We start from the raw sequence: 15557 nt of genomic DNA, 5'->3' as shown, positions 1-15557 counted from the left end.
CCAGAGAGGGGGGGGGGGTGAGGTGCTTTTTCCTCCAAAGCTCTACGACACCAAAATGAGCACATAAAGCCTTGAGTTTGTTCAGCTTCCCTTGTTCAATGCCGATAGACAAATACAAGGAAATGCAAGTCCATTACAACAAGCTATTTAACTATAAAGCATAAAGAACACAAATAAAGATGGATGAACAAAGTCATAAAGGACTACGCTTGGAATGGATAGTGCCTTTGGTGGCTAAACATAAACTTTTGCTTAATGTCCACCTTTTTAAAAGTTAAAATATTAAAAATAAAAGTATGGATGACCGTATCTTTCCATTTTATGTGAAAGAAAAAATAAACATTAGCAGGTGTTTGCTTCATTACCTTGTTTGCTACATTTGCAAATGTAAACTTTTTCAGAGCCAAGCTCAAGGCCCTTATTTCAGATGCAAGTTCAATGTTGCATATCAACATATCAGGTAGAAAATACTTTATCAGGCACTGGTAATATGATTATTTCTATTATCAACTTAGAAAATATACCTTTTTTTTTTTTTTTTTAAATTCCTTCCCAAATTTCTGGAGTGACAGGTTACCATCTCAGCAACCGAGGCAGCAGCTAACATGTCTGGATGGAATTATGTAACAACAGTAATCCAACACTACTTCTCGAAGGGGATAATATACATTATGAAAAGCAACATTAAACTGTAAGATATTTAGTATAATGTTAACCAGAGACAGAAAGGCCTAAACTAATATGTCATCTATTTCAGCCATATACATTCCCTGAGGATGTTTTTTTGAGGATGAAACTCCCTTATGGTGTTGCCATAGTGACAAAGAACTGGCATGTTTGCACACTGTTTGCCACACAGAGTCCCACATCCCCGCTTTGTTCAAAACCAGGTGAGAGAACTTTCCAGAAGGCTGGGAACAGCCCTGATACAATAAACAGAATTCAGTTTCGAGTAGATGTACCCAGCTTACTGAACTGCTTTGTCAAACGAAAAGTCTGGGTTAAAAGAAATACAAAAAGAAAAATATCTAATTAAACTCCTAAATTAAATCTACTTGTACCATTTTCCTTAAAGGCATTTCTTTTAAAAAACAAAAAAAAACAAAACAAAAAAAAAATAGCCAAGAGTCTGTCGCCATGAGTCTGAATAGAAATGCTGTCTATCAATGGCCCTTAAATTGGTTGCTGAAGTGCCAGGAGGCATCTTGGCACATTTTGATCAAAGAAAAAAAAAAAATCTTACGCATTCATGCGTACAATGTTTTTCTCCTGCTGAGTCCCTTATTAGCTTCCTTCCATAATGCTCTAACTGTGCTTCATTCATCCGCGACCTTAGCGTTTGGGTCAGGGGCAGGGCGGTGGAGCCCTCGTTGGATGTGGGTGGTGAAGTCATACTTATCAGCGCAGGCATGTAGGCAGATGCTGCACTGGAAGGGTCCGCCATCGCCATGGCAGCTCATATGCAAGGCGTACATAACTTCGTCTAGAAACACGATGCCACAGTGAGCACACTTACTGCACAGCTCATCCTGGGTGCCCTGATCAATCCTTTCCGGTCTGGTGGGCTGTGGGACAGCACCATCGTCCTCTTTGGCCTCAATGTCTCTGTTTGCCAGTGGAGATGCCCGTTTATCCAGCGGGACCTTCTCCTTGGGCATGGTGGCACCGTTGGGCAGGGAACTGGGTTTGGAATGATGCTTGATGGCCAGGTCAAGAGGGGTGTCACTGTCCGGTCCAGAAGGCGGAGGTGGCGGGAAGTGAGGGGGCAGGCTGAAGGTGGGGTAAGGCACAAAGCTTTGGCATGGGTTAGGTAGGCCGAGGTAATGGCCCGGGTTTCCTGGCACAGCCATCTTGTATTTGGTCCAAAAGCGAAGCCAGTCTGCCTCGTTCTGGAGCTCACTGTGGACAATCGGCAGGCTGAAGACAGGGTACTGGTACTTCTCAATGGGGCTGCCTGGAGGTGAGTAGCTGGCCTGCTTGGATGGGCGTAGGTATTTCTCTATGGGACTGCCCCTTTCAGAAGCGACCTGCGTTCCCATACCTGGCCCGTTGCCCTCTGGTCCTGTGCTGTCGCCAGGGCTCTTGTGAGCATGTAGGGGTGGCATTCGCTTGTGGATCTCCAGCGTCTGGCTAAGCAGGAAGGCGTGGGTGGAGCGTGGGCTTGGCTGGCCTTTGCCTGGCTGAGCATGGGGCTCAGCTCCAGGCTCATCAGACCTGCGCTCCAATGGGCTGCCGTTGAGTCGATCCTCAGTGGTGACACGCTGCTGCTTGGAGCTTGCCTGATCTGATGCCACGCTGTCAGGGTTCAGGCGTTTCCTTGTTCGCCGTCGGATGATCTGCTCGCCGTTGTTCTGCTTGATAATGTTTAGTGGCCTGGGAGTCTGAAAAATGGAGACAGACAGAAGGGCGAATTATGGATGATTATTAAGTAAAGATGGTTGTTATTATGCAAGAGGACAAACCTTGATTTTGCAATGCTCATAATTTAAGTCATATGGCTGACCTTGGTGTACAGAACTCTTGCACGAAAGACTGAGAAAAGTCATTGCCAAACTAAAACTTGGCATCAAGGCATTTCTACTCTAGTGCCTTTTTGAACGATATTAGGCAAATGTCAAACTTCGATAGAAAATTGCTCTAAAATTACAGTCTTGCTGCATGTTCGTAATGGTGTCTTTGCTGAGCATCAAAATTTCACTCTCAGGTTCCTACTGTGCTTTCACTGTGAGAATCCAATTAAGCAGTGTGGTGTGCATGCTCAGGCAACATGTAAGAACCCCGTGTGGAGAGCGCAGAAGTCTGGCTTGCAGGTATCTTGCCTACATTGTAAATGAAATTTCATTGGAATGATTCATCTCTTCTATGAATCTGAGTCGGGTCACACTACTATAATTAGCTTGGTTAGTATAATAATTTGGTCATCAAATGACTATTAATTATTACATTATTATTGTGTTAGCACTAATACAGACACTGATCCTTTATTATCCGCCGTACAAATAAACATGCGCTCTGTATATCACTTACTGACATTAGCCCATTAGAAACATATTAATGGACAGCTTCAAAAAAGCATAATGGATGGAATAACATAAAGAGGACACTGTTGTGATGAGCGATCTAGCAGTGAAAGAAAAACAACTGGATAAGCTATCATTAATCACCGTGTCCACAGTGTCATAACTTCTGCAGCAACCTATTCATCTGCCCTAAAATTGCATCATGCCGTTTGGCTCTATCGTGTGGGTAGCACACTTCAGTCAGGTGTCACATCTCATTTCAGGTTCCACTCCGCTGCTAGACACCACTTTGCCACGTCGTCTCTTCCTCTATACAAATCCTCCACAAGCCACTGGGAGCCACATCTAATTGGGAGGGTAGAGGCAAAGGATGAAGGTGAAGCCATTTCATTTCATTTTTCCCCTTCAGGGCAGAGAAGAGAGAGTATGGCACAAGAACGCAAATAAAACTGTTTTGATTTCCCCTCTCCAGGTTGTGCGCTTGCTGTGAGGAGTGAATACTACAGGGAATGTTAAAAGTAACATGGAGCTGGGCTGCCTTTATTACACCGTGGTTCATCGATATGTTCACAGCATTAGAAGGGAAGGCAAGAAGAAAGGAATCAGGAAGGATGAAAGAGAGTGGGCGAGGGTGATACAAAGGGACCGTATCCTCTCTTCCTCTCTGAAACGGCAGTTTAATCAGAAACATAATTCCACTTAAAGTAATGCAAACATTTCTCAATGCGTTCAGTGGAGTAATAATCAGACTCATATGATCGGAGCTGTGGTTTGAGTTTAGCAAATTTGTACAGCACTGCTTAAGTTCAATTACTTACTTGTTACATGTGCTGGACAGCGTGAAAGTGAGCATTCTCAAGCTGTATGTCTAAAGAGATGATCTTCATGTAAAGTCAGACAAAAAGAAAGAGTGCCCTCTACTGCCAGACCAGTTCTGGCCCTCGGTGCACATGTACACACATATACACCACTCACTCTCCCTCTCTCTGCGCCTCTCTCTCTCCGGCTCCCACCGCCTCTCGCTCGCTGTCCTTATCCAGACTAAATTGCATTTGGGTTTTTGGCTATTCCCACTGTAAGACTTTTCAATAACAAAATTAATGTTTAGCTTATAGCATTATGAAAAATTCCAGCTGCTGCGTTATTAAAATGTATTAATATTGAGTGCTTCTCTCTTGCTACTCTGGTAGGATCCACCGCAACCCCCGAACAAGATAAAGTGGTTACAAATGAAAGAACGAATTAAAAAAGTGGGTGAACGAATTAATGATGGAGCAACTCTTTGTGCTCTTTTTGTGCTCCATTACAGTTCCATAATACAGGAGATGAAGAACATGTGGGGGAAATGAATTTGAAATATTATATTTGATGAGACTGACATTTTCCACTAACAAGACCATGTCAAACTGTATATTTTCAATTTCACAGTCAAGCCAAAGAAAAAAATTAAGAAATTTTAAGCAAAAATAATAGAGAATAAGGAACTGAAGAATGTAAATGCAGCGCAGAATTTAAAAGCGATGCAAAAAGAAATCTGATTAACGACGTGTTTGAGGACCGAATGCCTAGCGTTCACAGTGTTGACAGATTTCTTGAGGACTGCTCTTGTATTTTCTCATATTCTCGTGACACCGCAGAAGTTAGTGGAAATCTAAGATTCTCTAACTGCTTTGTGTTTGCCTTGAGGCGATGGATGACAGCGCTTAACTCTGCTGACAGAAGGTAAAACCAAGCCTCTGCAACCTTGAGCACCCCCCGAGCTCCTCTCTTCGCAGTGCTTTTCAGTTGTCCTCCTGCATGGGGTTGCTTTCTGCATTTCAGAACCTCTCATTGTTCCTCAGGCTCCTCCATGTTTAAAGCTGTCTCACAAAGCTTTCTGTGGGAAGTGTGGAGGATAAACCTGAAAGAGTATCTCTGAGGTCAGACTTAGATTTAAATTTGGAGAGGGGACTTTTTTCTCTCCCTCCATTCTAGCTTACAGGTTCATAATCTTTCTTTTCTTCCCTTTTCCAGACGGTCACAGAGTTAAGCTACGTGAAACTCTCGAGCAATAATTTGCTCTTCAGGTCTGTCCCATGTCATAAAAGTGCCATGTCATTGAGTCTTGTGTGAAAAATGAAACAGAGGCTTCTCACAGGGTTTTATATTGGGCGGTTACACAGGCCATACCCAGTGCACATGTTGAATCCTATTATTAGAAGATAAAATCTGAAAGACATTTATTGTAGCAATGTGTTCTGGCACAAGGACCTCCATTTAGAGCCTGTGACAGCACGGGTTTATGAGGTGATATTATGAAATGACTTATATAGAAAAAGAATAAAAATACTGCTAGAATCCCACTGCTGTATCAGAGTAAAGGAATTTGCTGCTGTGCAATGTTCAGTCAACAGCCGAGTTGATTAATGAGACATCCAAGAACCTTGTGATCAGACATGTTGTCAGAAATCCTGTCTGTTAAACTCATCTATCTCTCTAAGCTCAGAGTTGGACATAACAGACTGCACTGGTAATGCTTTGTCCAGTTTGCTTATTAAGTGCTGATGGAGTGGGATGTGTAAAAGTCTGATGGTCCAGTGCAAACGCCACCTCTGGGAAAAACATGTTCGGAAAGAAAAACAACAACACGAGGACTGAAAATCTACTGATTCAGTTAATCACTTTTAATACAACACTGGATTATTTCTAGTAGCTTATATATTACTACACATCTTTGGTCAATATAGATAGAGGTTGGATTGGTGAGAATATTTTTTTTTAGAAAATGTTTGCTGGATTATTTGTAGAATCTGTTGATTTAAATGCGAACCTTTTTTGTCAATTGCTTTGCATACTGGTGTGGTAGAAGGGGAGGATTTCGATTCTGAGCTGGAACTCTCCTTTCTGACAATTCCAGTTTTAAACAGTAAACATTTAATATCAACATACGGCAGAGATGATTATGTCAAATAACATGTTCTATGCAGTAATTGTGCTATAATGATGTTCGGAAAAGCGAAACAAAGTCGTCATTACGATTCCATATTTAACTGCCCCAGACATCAAATGAGCGCATCCCTTGGTCTGTTTAATCACACTTTAAAGGCTACCAGCAGCTATGGTTAGAAACAGGATTAATCCAGCTTTTTTTTTCCATTTCTGTTTGAAAGCCAGCTAGCTACACTGTGAGCTCAGGGATTTGGAGGTGACAGTCGATGAAGTACTGGAGGTTTACTGCAGGAGGAGAATAAGAACTGTATCTGGGTTTATAAGATAAAATGTCAGTTTCCTCTATTACTCGCATGTTATTTTCAGTGGAACTGTCATAGGGGTATTTCATGGTAATAGTATTAATAAAGCAAGATTATTTAACGGTAAATTTGCCTTGAAATCCACCCAAATCCACTCGCATACATAAGTGTGTTGCACTTCTCAATTTAACTTCACTGATCATGCAGTGATTTTATAGAGCACTTTTTTTCCCCCCTCTGGAATTAAATTCCACTGACAGATGTGCAGGTGCATATCATTACATGTGGTAGACTAAATCATCCAGCAAATTTGGTATACCATATTTCACAGATCTGGTCAAAAGTCTACCACTTAGCTGTAAGATGTGAGCCTTTATAGTGGGCAGTGAGCCGACTCACACCACCTGGTGGCACGGGCTCTGAAAGAGCGCCTTATGGCTCAAGCATCCTCCTCGTCCTACTTGACCACAGCGATTCAGGCAGCACTCTGTTGCGAGGCTTCTGCCACCCAGGATCTTGGCTTGATAGCCTCCCAAATCAAATGCCTCTCATACTAACAGGGGGGAAAATCTTTTGGCTCCGTACAGCTGCATCTGCGTTTTTAAAGCTTAAATGTATAAGCAGAGTAAATTCCATCAATGCACCCTGGGCACGAGCATAACGCTTGCTCTGTTTCGCCTGTGTAATTTCTCACATGTTGACAAATTTATTTACCCGTCATGTTTATCCAGACACTGTATCAAAGCACAAGCACACTTCAAGGTTCCAGGGCAGGGCTCGAGTGTGGAAAGAGATGGCCGAATGCTCGTTCGCGTACGTACACACACGGATTTGTTCATTCGGATCCAATTGAAGTCGGAGAGCGGAGAGGAGAACTGTGAACTAAATGCAATTGTAAAGTGCCTTTACGATTCGGTACAGAAAAGCTGTGTTTAGGATGAGGAGTTTGTTTTCTCCACAAATAATCATATAAGCAGTAACTAAACCGAGTAACCGAGGCTCTACAAATAAGTATCTGTTCAATACAAGGGCAAAATTACATTTTCTCTATTATTGACTTGGGTATCATAACTGTGGCACGATAAAGAATGCCATAAATAAGTGGGTGTGGGAAACCACCAGGAAGCAGGGCTTTAAGAGACTACAGGATTACTTCCAGAGGCTATTATCTGATTGAGGAGGTGAGAAAGTTACAAGGGTGCTGACTGGCCAGAGCTGCTGTCAGCTCTGAGTCTAAGAGGAATGGCTGCACTGGCACCTTTCTGTTTAGCTGGACTTTCCTTTTTTTCTGTAGTCTGTAGGTGGGCTGGTGAAATGTCCTTCCTTTCCCCCCCTCCCCACACTCTGACTGGTTGTTTTCTTAGTTCCCCCTTACCGAGTGGAGCTTCTGATAGAGGCCACACGCGTTGCACACATAGCCCCCATTGGCATTTTTCCTCCACAGTGAGGTCTTGGTGGTCAGGCAGTTGGCACAGAAGACCCCTGATCCCCGCCGTCTCTGAAATCATAGAAGACAGAGAGAGAGAGAGAGAGAGAGAGAGTGAGTGAGTGAGACTACAAAGAAAGATGAATAGAAGGATAAGAAGAAAAAAGGGAAAAAAAGGCTAAAGAGGGACACTGTGATGGATAATCAGAGAGAGAGAGAGTAATCACGGGGCTTTCAGCAGCAAAGTGTGATGGCCTGATAGGAAGAGACATGCTGTCCAATCAGAACATCAGTATAGAGTGTGATGGACAGAAGTGATCCTTAATCTCGAAATGATTTCTGGACATGTTTTTTTTTTTATCAGTGTGTGAGTGGTGACAACACTGACTTCCCCCCAGCCACCTCCTGAATGAATCAGCTCTGGACTGGTGTACATCAGCAGCCAAAACACTCATTTCATTACTATTTCAGTTATTAGTAACACAAAGTCTTTACAGCAAATGAAGAACAAAATTTCCAAAAAATTTTGTCAACATATATATATATATATATATATATATATATATATATATATATATATATATATATATATATGTATTAATTTTTGTAAATTTACATCACCTCTAACAAGTCTAAGAGAAATTCTTCATAAAAATAAAAAGATATATTCATTACTCATTTGATGACTCCTGGTTTTATCTGTACCAGAAACTATACGTGAATCGGATGAACAGCTTGTGAGTCAGCCAGGACATCAAGAGAGAATTATCCAGCTTATGGCCCTGTAAAACTCATTTGCTCTTATAGAATGTGGGTGATTTATTCACCTTCGGAAGGCTTGCGCAGGGACGATATTCCCTCTGCCAGAAAAATACAATGCTCCTAATTGTGCTCCGATACGTTTCGAATGGAAAGCTTTCTGCAGACATAATTTTGGCGCAGAGGCTGGAGAGCTTTCTTGGCAGGGAAAGGGCACTTGATTCATCGGGTGTTTCAAAATGTATCAGTAAAAAAGTTTTGGGGAGCAGCCAGTTCCCTACAGGGCAATTTTTCCATCCAGATGCGAGCGTTATCAGAGGGCCCCGCGTCAGCTAAACTAATTATGATCTTGCATTCGCTGATACCTGCTCACTCTAAGGGTTGACATCCGCCATTAATCACAGATACATGCAAAGTGAAAAGAAATGAGAGTGAATGAAGGATGGTAGCCTGTGTGGCCATAAAGCCGCCAAATGACAGCAATAATTTAATAGGTTTTTTTTTTTTTTTGCTTGTGAGCTATCAGCAAACGCAAAGCCACTGCGACAATGGTGCTTTTCATCCAAGTCGTATTCCCGAGCCGACTGGCTGTTCATGTTTCAGGCCAGAGGCTATTTTAAAACCCCTGTCTGGTCCATAGGGCCTTATTTCAGTAGATAAAACACACACACACATGTTCTCAGGATTACCAAGTTGTCAGCAGATTTTTAGAAGAAGTTGCTAGACACTTTATGCCGAGCGTAAAGAGCGAGAAATATTTTTTTTTTAATGTAAAATGTAAAAATAATTTTACTCAACACTATTTTCACAGCAATTACTTGATTATGTATTCTTACAGCACACACCTGTGCATGAAATGTCTGCTGCACACTGTCAAATCCACACACACACACACACACACACAAAAACCTTGCTAGCGGGTTTGTTAAAAATCAAATTACGGGTAATTTACGCCCAATCCAATGTTCTCTTGTAACCTTAAAGCGAGAACATATATATTTTCCCATCTCAGTGGGGTTTTTAGAGGGCCACATGCTAGGTCTGACAGGCGTGCCATGATTGATTGATTTATTCTTTCCTATCCTGTTCTAGCGTTACAAGCCAAACAGAGTGTCCGTCATCAGCTCAGTGGAGTTCTGTCTCTGGCCCTCTGGGTTGCTGAGCCAAATCACTCACACGTGTTGCCTCTGCCCAGTCTCTGCTCACAGTATTAGCACAGCTGCTGAGAACGTGCCTAATGTGTTCAGGCTCAACACACTGCACCCACACCTCTGCCGGCCCTATTTGTCTCACTGCTTTTGCTGTTCATTTGTCAAAGATCCCCAAAACAGGTAACGTTTAGCTGCTGATCAATCCCGGCCAATCCAAAAGTGAAGCTAAACTAAATCGAATAAAAACTCAAACACCCAAAGCAAACCCATACTCTGGGATAGAGGAAAAAACCCACGTGAAGCGTACATCAAGAGCAAAATGTACTTGCAGGGTGTCTGAAATTAAAGCTGAAGCTCATCACACACACTGCTCCTATGATCACCTAATAAATGCTCTCAGCGGGAACGGCGGTTTAAAAGTCGAAGTGAAGTGCTGGAATCAGAGCTTGGGATGACTGCAAGGAACTGCAAGTTCAGAATGAACGATAATGTGTTACTAAATAAAATTCTTCTTAAAGAAAGTCTCTTGTGTCAGAACTAACAGTGCTGAGGGCATCAATGCAGCTGATGTGCTGTATTTGATTTCCTACGTGGTTTTAATGAAGGGAGAGTAATGTACAAAACATACAGCTTTGTAAATAAATAAATAAATATATATATATATATATATATATATATATATATATATATTTTTTTTTTTAAGTGTAAAATTTAATTAAATTAATAGACACAAGGAAATATTTTTCCCAGTTCTGAGGGAAAACAGTGCACCTGGCAACACTGTTGACCCAGTTCCAATCATCAACATGCATGCTGCTAATTTATACATGGTTTTAACATTTGTTTCACAACATTTTACAGCTGATATTGGGCTTGGTTGGAATTATGGGAAACAAAAAGCAAATAAAAGCAGGCACTGACATAACTCTCTCGAAATATCAATATATAGACTTTCTTAAATGTACATTTGGCTGTGAGTCAACAATCTACTCACTTTACTACTGTATACGCTGTGTGTGTGTGTGTGTGTGTGTGTGTGTGTGCGCGAGTGTTTCGGTCCCCACAAAGATACGAATAGTTGACAGTTTTAATCTTACAGGGACATCTGGCTAGTCCTCATGAGGAAGATACTTTCTTACAAAACAACAACAACAACAACAAACCCTTTGACAATTTATTATAAAAACCTGCACAAGGTTGTTGATATTGATAAGTGGGTTCGATTTAGATGTAAACATAGATGAATTATTTGCGTTTATAATTATATCAGTGGAAGGTCTTAACAAGGATAGCAAGATAAAATGTGTGTGTGTGTGTGTGGTGTGTGTGTGTGTAAGAGAAATAAGGATTGCAAGCTATAGTGTGTACATGGTTTCAAGCCAACAATTTCAAGTCTCACTTACAACTGAAAAAGAAAGAAATAGCTGTCTTCTGTCAAATGACTTATAATTCCACCCTTCCATTTCAATTATCATCTGAACTGCTCTGTCAACTGTAAAAACTAACATGTACCAGGCTTTGCAAGGTTTCAATCCCTCCCTCATTTGATCTCATAGAATATGACAAGTTAAAATAAGGAAAAAAAAAAGAGAAAGAAACAGCATAATCTCCTGGATGGCTGCAGCTGCTCTAAAGGCAAGAGGGAAGGAGAGAAAGTCTTGATCGTCTCTGTTTCCCCTAAGTGCTTGACCATTTTTCTCGCCTGCCACGTCAGACGCTCTGCGGGGTAATGTATTGTCTTTTTTTATGCACTGAGAGAGGGTCCGCCAAGCTCTAGGGCCCTGTTTCCTTCCTGACCTACTTGGGTCCAGCGCTGCATCTGCTCCTCACGTTGCTCTTGCTGGACGGGATCCATCATGGGCTTCCCCCGGTGCCATGCATTATCCCTCATGCTGCAACCTCCTGCTGCTGCTGTGACTCCCGTCATCCATAAACACATGGCTTACTGTAACAACAAGAAAACCTTGGCTTGCGCTTCACCACTCATTGTCCCTTTCATTAAGCATCCTGGTGCTGCCAAGCCTGAAAACATCCATAATATGTCTGGGATAATTATGAGCAACATTTTAGATTTTCAGGGGTAATGTTCTTGCGTGCAGCGAGCAACAGAGCGGCGCTTAGATTGCAAAGGTGCTGTAGAGTGGGTGATAGAGGAAGCACTTATCCTGGCAAATAGCAAAATGGCTCCTTGCGTCTGCAGCGCAGGCCGTGATGAATAGCCTTGCTGCTCCTGGGTGTTTTCTGTGGGTGTAGCCCGGTGCGTTCTGTTTGGACGTGATTGATTATTAATGCCTTGCTTCGGTTGCTCTGGGGAGCCAGACTGATTTTTGCCCTCATAAAAAGAACCAGAAGTAATTAGAGCCTGGACCTAATTAGGTCTATTTATTTAATGAACGCGTTCTCACGTTCGACTAAATTCCTCTGCTCCCAGGTGAAAGCGGTGGTCAGCTGCCATCGCACCTCTCTCCAACAAATCAATCAAATCAGTTCGACGCTAGGAAAGGCTGAGTAGCACTGATACGTATATCTAGACTAGGTAAACAGTTTCTAGACTGACACTGCAGATGTGAATGATGTATTTTTCACAATTTAATCAACTGATTCGACATAGTTCTCCTGATTTCATATCGACGGCACAGAGTAGTTTCCTAGTCGCTGATGCGGCAGGCTTTTCACGTTGTCAGCTGCAGGGAGCTGAACTGTATGATTACATGTCTGAGTTCATGCCCAACTGGAACGCTAACAAGGTGAGAGGATCCGCCACTGCGAGAATACCTTCGCACTGATGCTAATCAAGAAAGACGATCTGAAAATCTATCATTACAATCATTTCAATATCCACTCGGAGGATAAAGAGCTTAGAAGGAATGTTTTCTACGCAAAGCCACTGAAATTAAATGAAATTTTTAATTTTCTTAGGCAATCCACAGACCCTCTTACATTAAATAAACAATTATTTAATCAGCTGCAGGGAAATTAGTCAAACCCCTACCGACAATTTCAATTTCGGGAATTCTGCATCACCGGTTTGTGGAGCGAGCGGCTCCGTCTCAACGCTGACGGCTAACATCTGGTTACAATTCTAGACATATCGAACCATCAAGTCCTGCTTTGCAAGAAGCTTATTCTAGTTTACACAAATTCACTACTGCTAAATTGCAGCTCTGCAGCTCATACGTTGGGAGTTTAATATATTATTTTGATTTATTTGGCAAAGATTTATTGTATCTTAATACAAAAATCTGGGAAGTCACATCTCCGGGTAACAAAGCAGAGAATATTTGAATTAACTTCTGAGGCTTCTGACACATTTCAGGGTGTAATGAGCTCACATTATTACAAAGAATAGAAAACAGAGACGATCTTCAAGAGCTTTGTCAGAGTACTTGTATCAACACATACAGCGGCATGCATCCTTAGGCGAGCGCTGTTAATGAGCTTCACTAACCGACATCCTCGAAGTAACAAAAGTCAAGAAAAGAAACGGACAGATGTTTTACTTTGACCTGGCACAGCTGGCCTGCTCTCTCGGCCATAGTTCAATCATCCTAACCGGCATTGCTCAGGAAAGAGAGTGCTCTTTTCTGAGGCCGTCCTTCACCTTTCTCACACTTTCTCCGAAGTATATCAGTGAAATCAGAGATGTAGATAAGTTTCTCTTCTACTTGAGACAAAGATCCATCTGATAGCTTTGACGCTCTGGGGGCTGGCTCTATTGTACACACACATAAAAAAAAAAATTAAAGTTAAAAAAGACATAGGAAAAGTCTGTCTTTTTTTATACTAATAATAGATCGTATCAATTGTGTTAGCTGAGCCCTTTAGGAACTGTAAAATAGTTTCTATTCCTATCTATTCCTGTTTATTAAAAACCTAAGGTGTCTGCCAATATTACAGAAAGGCTTTGTGTATCCCGGAAAAATCCATTACAGAGCGCCAACAATGCTCCAGTCTCTCCTTATCCATCCCAAGGCATTATGACTTCTGACAGTATCAATGACTTCAGTGTCCCCTATCTGGGCGTCCTGTGATATATAGTATCATCTTACATTCAGTGGCCTCAAGGACACATCCTGTCGGCTTACACAACAACCGCTTGGCAAATGAGCCATCAGATGCCTTGCTAACCATCACTCTGGGAATGTCGGAAAGTGACAGTAGGCGACTGTGAGACAATGGCTGCAGAAACTGACTATAAAGACCAGCACATCTGTCACATGGCACACAGTGAAAGGCTGAGATGACCACTGACTGGGAGAACAACATCACGCATTGATTGTGTTGATTTTGAACTTCCTCAACTTGCTCTTACTATCAATCTATCCATCAGAAAATTGTATTAGTTTGCACTGATATGCAGCACTTGTAATTGATTGACTGATTGATTAGGAAACAAAATCATTTATGTAAATACTTGGCAGCATGGCTCTGCAGCAGGTACACTAGAATGGCCGAAAGTTTGTGGACACCTCACTGCTTCTTTCCCAAACTGTTAGCAGAAAGATAGAAGCAAACAGTTGTATAGAAAGTCTTTGAATGCTATAGCATTACAATTTCCCTACACTAGAAATAAGAAACTGAAGCCTGTTCCAGAATGACAATGCCCCTGTGCTCAAAATGAGCTCCAGGAAGACACACAGCTCCAGTGGTGCCTGGGTTTGATCCTGATCTTCAGTTACTGTGGGTTTCCTCCACAGTTCTCGGGTTTAATCTCACCTCCCAAAAAGCATGGGTGTGCTGGCTACTCTAAATTGCCCATAGGTGAGAGAGAGAGAGAGAGAGAGAGAGCCCTGCAATGGACTGGCAGTGTGGGTTAGATGAATGAATGAATGAATGAATGAATGAACCTTTTTTTATGTATATATATGTATTTTGTTTACACATTAAAGGACTATGTTCTGGTTCTAAGGATAACTAAAAATGTGCAGCATGACACTCAATATTTACGCCTTTATGGTGAGATTTACGACTTCTTAATAAGATGTCATTTTCCTACAAACTTTTACATAATATATGTATCTACAGCCTGTGAACTGCCATGAGGTAAATTCTGGCCCACTTTGCTTTAATAGTCCATGTTGTAATACAGTGTGGAAAGGAGGACATTGCCCTGAAGGGGAAAACACAAAGGCCACTGCACACAAATATCAATGAAAGTGTGTGTGTGTGTGTGTGTGTACAGAGTAGCATTAGTGTACAGTACCCAGCATTTCTGTAACATAACAGCAGGACCTACAAGCAATAACATTGTGTATTCAGCACAAAACTTTACTATAAACCACACAATGCTGAAGTAGGCACAGGACTGCAGCCTATATATATGGGAAAAAATCTCTCAGCAAATAAGAAGTGTATAAAACCATGTTTGGTTTTAAAATATTGGTAATTATTCTGATTTTCACATTTACCTAATTTTAATTTTAGCAAACATTTTTATTAAAAATTGGATTTGATAGGAAATGACATCAGATTAACTTCTCAGGTGGTCTTTCAGGAACAAGAGAGAAAAAAAAAAATGGGCGCAAAAGCCGTACGAAGAAAAACATTGTGCTCCCTGCTCTGTAAGCAGAAAAGGTTCAACTCTGCATGGGATATTAGACAGTAATGACCCGAGGAACCCTGCTTCCTCTTGCAGTGATGCCACAAAAGTCCACATCGTGGCCTGCGAGTAGGCAACAGGCACAGAAACAATACAAACACACACAACTGGTCAAGCGCTTTTAAAGAGAAGAGATCAGAGACCACAAACACATGGCTCATGAAGAAAATACTGAGCTATCAAACAGCTCTAGAGTGTAGAGGGAGAGGTCATGTCCTTAAGAAATCTATAATGCAACTCTAACTCATTTTACCAGATGATAAAAATTGGAATTTTGCGCCTGTTTTGGTTGTGTCCATGTTTAACACTGAATTTCTCTCACATGTCACACTGTTTAATGGCTCATATGACATAAGGATTGCCTGGAGAAGT

At 41.6% G+C, this 15557-nt stretch overlaps 1 protein-coding gene across 7 annotated transcripts in view; it reads right to left on the bottom strand.

Moving 5' to 3' along the window:
- Positions 1 to 1063: 1063 nt before the first annotated feature.
- trps1 (trichorhinophalangeal syndrome I) overlaps positions 1064 to 15557 on the bottom strand; it is a 98872-nt gene continuing 84378 nt past the window's right edge. For all 7 annotated transcript variants that reach the window (XM_058377937.1, XM_058377935.1, XM_058377938.1 and 4 more), the window contains 2 exons: positions 7626 to 7748; positions 1064 to 2381 (listed from right to left, as the gene is read on the bottom strand). In XM_058377937.1, coding sequence (XP_058233920.1) covers positions 1317 to 2381; positions 7626 to 7748 — 1188 coding nt within the window. In that variant the 3' untranslated portion in view covers positions 1064 to 1316. The remainder of the gene's footprint in view (positions 2382 to 7625; positions 7749 to 15557) is intronic.

Source organism: Hemibagrus wyckioides, linkage group LG24 (assembly GCF_019097595.1).
Source record: "Hemibagrus wyckioides isolate EC202008001 linkage group LG24, SWU_Hwy_1.0, whole genome shotgun sequence".
Taxonomy (NCBI): domain Eukaryota; kingdom Metazoa; phylum Chordata; class Actinopteri; order Siluriformes; family Bagridae; genus Hemibagrus; species Hemibagrus wyckioides.
This window is presented reverse-complemented; position numbering and strand designations above follow the sequence as displayed.